At 28.4% G+C, this 11,229-nt stretch overlaps 1 protein-coding gene and 1 long non-coding RNA gene across 2 annotated transcripts; one reads left to right on the plus strand and one right to left on the minus strand.

Moving 5' to 3' along the window:
- Positions 1 to 890: 890 nt before the first annotated feature.
- Positions 891 to 2,054, minus strand: LOC111620483. Its single transcript, XR_002755920.1, has 3 exons — positions 1,999 to 2,054; positions 1,107 to 1,177; positions 891 to 991 (listed from the first exon to the last, which is right to left on the minus strand). It is a non-coding gene; the product is annotated as an uncharacterized LOC111620483 (long non-coding RNA).
- A 3,941-nt stretch (positions 2,055 to 5,995) lies between these two features.
- On the plus strand, positions 5,996 to 9,041 carry LOC111620485 (transmembrane protease serine 9-like). Its single transcript, XM_023362403.1, has 3 exons — positions 5,996 to 6,063; positions 7,079 to 7,261; positions 7,639 to 9,041. Exons 1-3 carry the CDS (start codon positions 5,997 to 5,999, stop codon positions 9,039 to 9,041), a joined length of 1,653 nt encoding a protein of 550 aa, XP_023218171.1. The 5' UTR covers position 5,996.
- The last annotated feature ends 2,188 nt before the right edge of the window (positions 9,042 to 11,229 follow it).

Here is an 11,229-nt window from a genome sequence, read left to right on the forward strand (position 1 = left end):
CTCCTGATTGCAGCAAGATTAATTGGGAATACTCTAAATTGTTTAAATGGATTTTCAATGTTCGAAGTCAACTTTATATATTTTTTAAAATATTATCTTATTTAATACAGCTAAAAATAAAAACTAATTAATTTTATTAACAGACGTCTATTGTCAATAACATAAAGAAATGCGATTAGATATTTTAAAAATTGGAAATTAAAGCGGACAGTGAAAATTAAATAAAGTTAAAAATAATTGCAAAATAATAAAAAGTTTTTGTACTGTTTTGTATTAGTTTTGATAAATTCTCATTTAGAAACAAAAGTGTAAACCGGTAGTAATAATAAAAACCAGTTTTCGTCCCTCCAATAATAAAACAGTTCATACAAATAATAGTGAAGTCAAAATGGTAGAATGTTTTCACACGATAAATTAACATTTTTTTCTAAAATAGATTAAATTTATTTAAATATTCTTCTATTAAATTTAAAATGTTTTTTTTTTTATCCATTAATAAAAGTTAAATACAGAAATCGAATATATATTGTTGTGACTTCGTCACAACGCCGGTTGCAATTTTTTTTTATCATATTTTAATGTAAAAGACCGCTTGACTTCAGACCGGAAGTTCGTATATGATTAATCGGAACCTCCTAGCTTTTCATATCTGGTCTCGATTTTCATCTTTCTAACTCCATTCTGGAAATTAACGAAAACGGACGGACAGACGGACTTCAGTGGGAATTTACTGGTCTGCAGTTTGAAAACTTAATTATAAAATAACAATCTTGGATTTAATGTATTAAGTTCGTAAATTAAATGAAGCTTTAGTGAATAAACCAAAACAATAGTTAATTTCTTTATATTTATTTTTTCCTTACCTTTTCGCTTTCTGTAATATTCACTTGAGCAACTGTTTTTCCTTCTAATTTCCATGCGTTAAGTAGAAATGTGCCAATAATAAATAAATACCAGATGAACAATTTCGATGACGTATACATTCCGTCTCCTTTGAAAGCACGATTTGAAGTAAATTAAAGCTTAAACAATCTCATAAATTTGGTTTCAGTTATAAAATTTACTTGGTTATATTTTAAATTTAATTAAAATTTAAATAAACCCACCTCTTAAGTACAGAGGCCTGAGGCTGTGATGTCTTTTGGAGTATTTTGAATTGTATCTTTATTGCTAATTCCTTTATATATATTCGATAAATTTAATAAGTTTATCGAGTAAAAATATGTAAAATAAATTATTTAAAAAATAAAAATAAATTATATATACATATATTTTAACTTTTACATGAATATCTAGTAGTTAAAGTGGATTGGGGTATTGATTTCGTGATATAAGTTCAATGACAAATGTATAAGCACTTTTTACTCTAAAATTCGAATTTTTAAACACTAATTAAAGAGTTTTATTATTTTATTAAAGTTATAATTTTAGATTTAATTAATGAGAATGGAATTATTTTATATTATCAAAATAAGAAGGAAGACTATTTGCAATGTTTAATTCTGAATTGTTCGATTCTGTACAATATAAAATACAAATAAACTTTCATTTATTATATGAATTTTTGACTTGATATAAGACTTTATTATAATTCGAAATTAACTAATTATAATTAAATATGAATTTTTATATTCGTCAAGGAGAAATAAAATTAATACGAAATTTCGTTCTTTGTTTACAACGAAAAAATTATCGAATTTTTAAATAAATTGTAATTTAAATATAATTTAAATTCATAATTCTTTTGTTAGCCAAAAAATTTATTAATTTCTTATTTTATTAAACTAAAACTAAGTTTTAGAACATTTCGGAAGGCTTTTAAATAAGTACTAAACTTAAGTTTTAAGCGTGTTTTTTACCTTTAACATAAAAATAAAATGATTATTTTTTAAAATTTTCATCAAAGTTTCGAGAAACTTTCTATAAAATTATAAAACAAAATCGAAATTAAACTAATTTACATATTTGAAAAAATAATAATAATAAATAAATACTCACGAGTGAAAGTAGCTGAAAAAGTTAAACAGTGGATTTGTCTGTTTGTTGCTTTGAAATGATGGTGGCACATCAGCACCAAAAATGGTTTCCATGACAACGACCACGGAAGAATAATTTTGGTACTGGTTGGTGAAATCAACGAAGTGAGACCCTATCGAACTGACATTTTTGATCAGAGAAACATTATACGACTGCAGTACCAAATTTCATTTTTAAAAGAAATTCATATAATTAATTAAACATTTTATCGTATCAGATACGTTCTTAAGCATAAAATTAAGGAGAGAAGATAATTTTAATTGAACTTTCCGATTATAAATTTAAAAATGATTTAAATTTAACAACATTAGCTCGTTTCCTGTTCAAACAAACGAAAAATTGTTATTTCTGAAACTAAAAATACTAACTTTAATTTATTGAGTAAAGTTGAAAAATATAATTTATTATATTCACATTTATATTTATTTCTATTAATTAATCGGAAATATTCAATATACATTAAAAACCTGTGTAAACCGGAATAGCACCGCACCGGTTTGGCAAGTTTCCGTTTGCACAGATTTGTTTTTATTTTTAACATACAAAATCGCTTCATTCCGAAGATTTTTCCGTTTAAGCAGGTTTTCGTTTTACTCGGGTTCCGGTTTAAACAGGTTTTACTGTAATTAGATCGTATCTCTTAATTTTTAGAGAGATTTATTACTTGATTTTAATATCTTATTAATAACTTGGATCTATTAAAGATGATAATGTTTTTATAGTAAATGGATAAATAAAAATTAATGTTACAATTATCTTCAATTATACTTTACAATTACAATTATAGTAAGGATAATTATAATTAAAATATATTAAAACTATGATTGAAATAAACGTAGATAAATTAAATTATAAATTAATTTTTATTTCAATCATAATCAATTATTTTAAATGTTCACCGTGATTTAATGTAACAATTACCATAAAGATGTTTAAATGTTTTTATCACGCGTATATGTCAGGGGGTGTCATAAATTTAAAGCTGTTAAAATAGTGAGAAATAAAAATAAATAAATAAAATTTATTAAAAATTATATCAAATTTCATTATATTTGTTATAGTAATCGTTAAACGTAGAAATAAATAAAAGAAATAAAAAGCAGAAAGTAATTCTACGAACCCGCTAACACAAAATTAATATTTTTTTTTTTGAAAATTGTTTTACCTATTAAAAATAATATTGTTTTTATTCATTTCTATTGTTAATAGGTATACAATCTCAGACATTTAACTGTAAAATAACGTTGTAATCATTTTACATTTCCTATTTTAAACATAACAATGTAAAGGTCTTCGAAGACTTTCACACAATGACACAATGTGTTCTTAAAATTTTATTACTAAATAGTGTAATAATTAAATTACTGTGTTGTTTTAATCGTATTCAAATGTATGACTACATTCAAAATGTTTTATTTTAAATAAGTATGCTTATAAACTGAAACTTATCAGTTGTACACTAAGAGAACAAATCATGACGTAATCTAAATACAATATTTGCTTTTACAGCACGTGATGGCGCCAGTCTGCCTCTCTTAACCCGGATCGAATCTGGGTGGAGAATCCCAGGAATTTTTCATATTAAATCTGTCCTGAATACATCAGACCCCTTTCTCACCACAGTCTCCCTCATTGTGGACTTGACCAACAATGGGTATAAGAAAAATGCCCTCTTAGTGCCTGTAAGGCGGAGAAGATTAAAAAAGAAAAACAAAAATGAATCTTCGTTCGATGATAGACACTACACGCAATTCGTTGACACGAGACTATCACGGGTACAACAAGAAATAGGTACAAAAAGTTTATTTCATTATATCTTCGTTTGTATTAAACAATTCATATTTTGTTGAGATACAAAATACATTGTTGAATTACCAGTATATTTCATTTTGAATCTCGGTGGCCGAGTGTTGGTCGCAGATTCGCTTTTGAACAAAGGATTGGCCACGTGGAGTTTCCCGAGTTTTCTTCATTTTGGTAACATCTAAATATGGGCCAGTTTCCCATAAAAGATCTCCCAGGAGGCATCCCCTCAGCAGATCGCACATGTATCGAAAAACCAAACCATTTTGACTCGTATTAATGATAAACTGCATGGTAAAAAATTATTCTTCGCTGTAAAAGTTGAAGCGTAACGTGGATCCATGTGATTTTCTTATGGATAATTCGGATTTCTAATCTATATTAGCTTATCCCATTGAGTACGTTTACATGGACATATCTGTGGCCGAATTATTATAATCCTTAATGCGTTGATATTTCGAGAATTTACGACTCGATGTTTCCATTCCTAAATTATTTTCTACGGGATTATTTGTTTGATTAAGAAAAGAACCAACGAATCCGATGTCGTGCCTATTTTGAATTACTTTAATTAAATTAAGAGTTCTGGGACTGCCCTAAAAAGTTTTCTTAAATAAAATCTCGTAATCGACACGCAATTTTAAATGTTTTTGCCAGAAAAGTTAAGCAGTTCGTTTCCGGTTAAGTTTGTTAATTTTGCTATGCAAATCTCCATTTTCTACAAAGAAATTGAACATTAAAATTTACAAAATGCTTTTATTGAAGTGCACAGTGATTAAAATTATGATGTTTTTAAATTATAGAATTAACTTGTTTCGTTAATCCACCATTAAATAAAACGCAAAGAATGATGGGGTATATCTTTTAGGTTTTAATAAACCAAAACCAAAAATATTAAATTATTAATAGCAAAAATCATTTTATTGCATAAAACATGAGATATATTTAATAGCTTGAGGATATTTTGCAGAATCTATAAGTTTAAATCGTGCGATAAAATAAAATATCAATATTAATAATTACAAAATAGTAAAGATTCACAGATTATTATTATTATTTTCTGCTGATTCTAAAACTCGAAAACATTGTAAAGGTTTCCTGATAAATTCGCCATTATGTACAGTACAGTACATGATAAACTTAATTAAATATATATTTGAAACATAAAAATTGTAAAAACTTTTAATACATTTTAATCATAATAAAAACCAAACCAGTGTATTTATTTTTTAAAATAAATATTTACTTAATTCCCGATAAAAGTAGTCTACTATAAGTATAATTTAACTTAACAACCGGCCAATTGATATAAAATATAATAAATTTAATAAATATAAAATAACCAATAATAAATATTTAAAAAATTTTAATACATTTTAATCATAATAAAAACGATTTTTAAAAATTTTTTTCCTAAATATTTATTTAATTCCTCATAAAAGCACTATAAATATAATTTGACATATCTACACGCCAATTTTCTTTATTGATCTAAAGTATAATAAATTTTTAAAATAATCTACCGAAGCTTTTTCGTATACACATCAATATTATTCCAAGAACTAAAAATGCAAAATAAAATTTAAAAAAAAAAAATCATAAAGTTACATCGATTAAGGAAAATTAATAATTGCAATAAAAATTATAATAATTAATATTAATTATCGTAAAAAAATAATAGAAGAAAGGAGGGGAAAAAAGAGATAAATACTGTGTAGATAATATTGTTTTTAATAATAAAAAAAATATCATTTAAAAATACAATTTCACCGTTAAACTTTCATAAAATTAACATTTAATGACATTATCTATAAATAATAATCGGAATTTATTTTCGAAATTTTCCATTTGTAAAAGTTGCGAACTTTCTCGACACGAAACCTGTAAAACTTGTACAGTACACAATAAAAATAACGCATGCGTGAACCGATGAAACTTTTAACCAATCGGATTTAACACAAATGATCATCAATAATTTGAAAAATTATGTAATAGATAAAATAATAATATTATTATTACTGAGATCAATAAAATAATTTTTTATATTCGATGAATTCTTCTATTTTTATCGTTCCATTAAATTAATGCAATCCTATTAAAAAATCTAGTTAATCTAGTGTCACGGCAACCTGCCGAGAGGAAGTGGCCGTAAGAATATGAATCGACAGCAGAAGATTATTCTGCATCTTGTATATTCCATTGTCATCTCGATTTCTATGCAGAGTAAGTCCTAGTGTAATTTTCGTAAAGGCAAAAAATAATTAATTCGATCCTTATTATTTTTTCAAGCTAGCTTTGCTTGCATTTATTGGCTGGACGGTGCAAATTTGGGTGTAGAAAGCCAAGAACGTAACCTCCCTCGAACGGATTTGTTTTTTTAATTCTGTTGCTCGGAAATTACAGGCCGTTCGTTGATTTTTCGGAAACGGTATTAAAAATGGAGAGATGAGTAGCTGTAACGGTAATAAAGGGAACTATTTAGGTCATCTGTCCAGTTTTCCATTGACAAAAACAGGAATAGATCCTTCCAGCACGAGGAAGCTAATCCACAAAAATGAAAAAATGCAGCTAATGACAAATAACGCCGGTGAATTATTTAAGAAGAATCTATATTTAGAAGTGAATGATAGGCCCTTTCGGTAACAGAAGCCATTTTCTTTTTGGTTTTAAAATGAAATATGTGTGCCGCAAACTAGAATGGATTACTTAAATTCATCGCATTTAAGAAAAGAACAACCATTTATAAGTCATAGGCCTACTTTATGTAGGTCAAGGCGAATTGTACATTAGCATTTCTATAAAATTTTTACAAAGATTGTGCTTAATATAGATTTACCTTTCGTTATTTTTTAAATTGATAAATAAATAAAATTTTGGTTATTTAATAAATGAAATTACGATATTATTACTTATAATTATCGTCGTTATTTAATTCTTAAGAATAATTTCCACTTTTTATGGGAGCTGTAACTAGGCGTTATTGGCTATATATATATATATAAAACTGGGATATTTTAGTGATAAAGAAATTTGTTTATTGATTTAACATAGGCTAAATGAAAAATAAACCACGAACTATAAATGCAAACAGGTTTAATATGGTAATTATTGTCAACTCAATGTATTTTAACAAGGGCGACAACTTTAAATTAAAAGTGAAGTTTAATTAATTTTATGTTGATCTAGGCAAAGTTTATTATATAATATTTATTTTTTAAGAATTAATCTGTAACTTTAGATATTTGTGAATGCTGTCAACGTCCTCAAGCTCCTTCTAATGGAAGAGTTTGGTTTCGAATCCAAGGTGGATTGACTGCTATTTATACGTGTAATGTGGGTTATGTCCTAAAGGGAACTAATGTGTCGCAGTGTCAAACTGATGGCCAGTGGTCGTCGCCACCTCCGAAATGTCATTTACCAGGTAAGCTATAATTACCCGATTGATTATGATAATTACGCGGATTTTAGGACAAGTAATGTTTATAATTAGCCTCTCTTTACTGTTATAAGAATTGCTTTAAGAACAGAAATAAATCTTATCTGCTGTCCTAATTATCTATAATTATGAAGAGTGACTTATTTATGTATCATTTTACTACCATTAATATATATTTAATAAACCTGTACAAAGTATTTTGTATTTTTATCAAATAATATTTTCATTTTTTCTAACAGATTATTAAATGTTTTTTACATTTGTTTTTTTGTTTATCAATTAAATATTTTTATTTTAAAATTTATTTTAGAACTTTATATTAGAATCCAGACTTTTAATCAGAATAATGCATTATTTTACAGCATCTCTGTGCAGTTCTCCAGAATTAGTTTTAGAAAATCTTCATCTTCCAGCAAGGAGTGCAATGGTGATAGATTGTGACGCTGGTCAAAGAAAGAACATTTCACGAACTTGGTTAAAAGACGGCGCCTTAATTAATGAAATTAACACACCGGGAATAACCATTTTAGCCAATTTATCCATTTTAGTTCATTCGGGTTCTCCTCAAAATCAGGGCATCTATTTATGTTTAGTTCAAACATCAACGTCAGTAAAAATTGGCAAGGCTCTAAGATTACTCGTAGATAATGCAGAACATTCGGAATTATCAAAGTATCACGGAAAGTGCAATCTAAAATTCAAAGATTCTGCCAAAGTCGTGTACGGAAGCGAAGGAAATTCGATCTTTTTACGCTGCGGAATCGATGATCAATCGACGATCGTCGAGTGGTTCAAAGGAGATAAATTACTGCGGTATAAGGATAATTATCAGCATTTACCAGAGGGGACTTTATACGTGGAAAATCTAAAACGTTCCGATGCTGGTGCTTACATGTGTGTCGCTCGTTCATCTCCTATTTGCAACGTCAGTAGAATCATCGAAGTAAAATTAATCTCTCAGAACATACCGGAAACGTTTACGTGTGGAAGAACTTACGGAAAACACAGAGTAAAGAGAATTATAGACGGTGCACGTGCCGAAAACAATACCCATCCTTGGATGTGTATGCTATCGACCCAAAAAATTGCGGTGGTATGCGGATGCTCTCTTATTTCGGATAAATGGGCAGTAACTGCAGCTCATTGTTTTTCCGACGAGAGGGTTAAAAGGTACTTTGTTAAATTAGGCAAACGTCAAAGAGGACAGGTAGAAAAGGAAGAAATTGTCACACCTGTAGTAGAAGTGGTAGTTCATCCCCTCTATCAAAAACGTATTACGGACGATCAAGGAAATCAAGTCAGCAATGAAAACGATATCGCCTTATTAAAATTAGAGACTCCGGTTCGTTTCAAGCATAATATTTTGCCTATTTGTCTGCCCGCTAAAAATTTTATGGACAGGTTGCCACCTTACACTATGGGCGTCGTGACCGGATGGGGCAGAGTTAGCTTGAAAGGTTCCGTTATGGCAGTGACGTTACAGGAAGCTTCGTTGCCCATCATCTCGAATAAACTTTGTATTCAAAGTTCGTCTTATGTTATTACAGAGAATATGTTTTGTGCAGGATATGCGGAGAGTTATAAGCCCGATACTTGCTACGGAGATAGTGGTGGTCCTTTAACGGTGCACCACGAAGGCAAATGGTACTTGGTTGGTATTATTAGCTGGGGAGAAGGTTGTTCTACCCCTAGAAAATACGGCATTTATACTAAAGTAGAAAACTACGTTGAATGGATTCAAAATGTCACCGGTAAAAGCACTTAGTTTAATTTCAATAAACGTGAAATTTAATCAAATATTTGTATTTATTAATGTTTAAAATGATCCTAAATATAAATTAAATTTATTTAAAATTTGTAGAAATAATTTATTGGCGTATAAACAAGAGCCCAACAAATGTTAGATATACAGTAATTTAAAAAATTAGGCACGAAAATACATGAATTAATTGTTCTATTTTATGTATGTCCACAAAACTTTGAATTGAACGGGTTAAATAAGATATATATTTGTAATAGTTTGAAAATATATGAGAATAATAATTTGCTATGTAATGTTAAAAATAAATTAGAAGTTTATACAGATCTAAAATTATATTTAATTTTAATAGACTAAATTTTAAAAATTATGGCAATTAAATTATTTTTAACAAATAAAAAGTCGAAAGTAAATCATTAAGGAGATAATGGACGTGAATATAATCTAAAATTGATTGTAGAATAGACAATAGCGCGTTATACTTTCATGGGGCACAGGCAAATTTGAATTAGAAGGATCCGTTAAAGTGGTGACTTCATACATTTTTCTTCGGGAAAAAATTTTTCGGGATATAATATTCTTATATAAAAGATTAGTTTGGAGTACCTGTCCGTGGCCCTCAGGCAATTTTCCTTTTTGTCCATAGGATAATGCGCCACTGAAAATAGTAGATTAGTTGTGCTGTAATTAGTTATGTTGAAAAAGTTGTAGGCCTAAATTCCCACTGTTGTCTGTCTGTCCTTCCTTAATCTCGAGAATGAAGTGAGACAGATTAAAAAAAAAAAAAAGACAACATATGGAAAGAGCATGGGCAGGAGGCTCCGATTAACTATACAAGAACTTCTGGTTTGCATCAAAAGTTAAGTTCTTTGGGAAAAAAATTTGAATTTAAATGAGTTACACAACTGGCAGGACTCTATTGCTAACGGAAAAAGTATGAAGTAAGCTTAAGCCATTACTAATTTAAGGTGGAGAGCATATATTTTAAATTAAATAAATTTTAAAAATATGATTAAAAATTGCAACACGGTATTATGATTATGTCACAATAAATAATTGTTCGTTTGATTCCGTTCGATTTTGACAGAATACGGCAAAGCAACACCGCCAAGGGGATGCTTCTCGAGACGACTTTCTACGGGAACTGCCCCCTATTTAGACATTAGCCAATCGAATAAAACCCGAAAAACTCCACGTGACCATCTCGTTGGTTGGTCACGAACCTACGGCCAAGTTCGGTGGTTATAGCCACAAAAATATTAAATGATGGAAGAAAATAAATGCACGATTATTCATCAACAGTTTAATTTAAATTTCTTAATTTGTATTTAGTTTGGCCCAAACTCTTACCGGTTTAATATAATAATTATTCTCGATCGGCAATTTATCTTCGTTTAATTCGACTGTAACGAGCAGGTTCATCTCTCTAATTAAGTTCCCGTACAATAATTCGTTATACTAAAATTAGCATCCTTTATCGATAAAATATTAATTATCACCGAACTTGAAATTATCGCGAAGGTTAATTCGTGATAATTTAAGTTTTGCAAATGAATCCATTATTGAATAACGGAAGCGTTCTAAATCGTAGATTCACTAGGAATAGAAACGAATCCTGACATCTGGTTGGGAGTTCGACTTTGGTGATATTCCTCTATATATCAATATTTTATATACATTGCAATGTATATAAAATCTAATCTAATATATCTAGTATATGTACGTGGCTCCTATTTTTACAAGGTTTGGCTATTCCTAGTGTATACAGTATACATATTATGTACACAAACAGCCAAAAAGGAAGTGAAAATGTATTCTATTATAATCAATTTTTATAACGAATGTTTTAAACGTAAAATGAAGTTTGTTAAAAGATGAAACATATGTGTCCCACTATGTATAAACACTGAAAAGAATGAATGATAGGCTAATATTGAAAACTATACAAACATAGGCAGGCCATTGTTAAACCTTAATAAAATTATTTGTTTGACGAATTACTAGAAATAGTATTATAACACGAGAGAAGGCATTCTGTATATTATTTAGAAGATTTAAATTAATAATAATTAAAATAAAACGTGTTTTAGATATTCTCCCTTTCTCTTTGGTTGTAAATAGAAACATATATTTTGTAAATTAATAAATAAAAACCGTTTAACAATACATTTTTTTTATTTATAATATAAATAAT

This window comes from Centruroides sculpturatus, unplaced genomic scaffold, assembly GCF_000671375.1.
Source record: "Centruroides sculpturatus isolate CEXI.00-Female unplaced genomic scaffold, Cexi_2.0 scaffold28, whole genome shotgun sequence".
NCBI lineage: Eukaryota > Metazoa > Arthropoda > Arachnida > Scorpiones > Buthidae > Centruroides > Centruroides sculpturatus.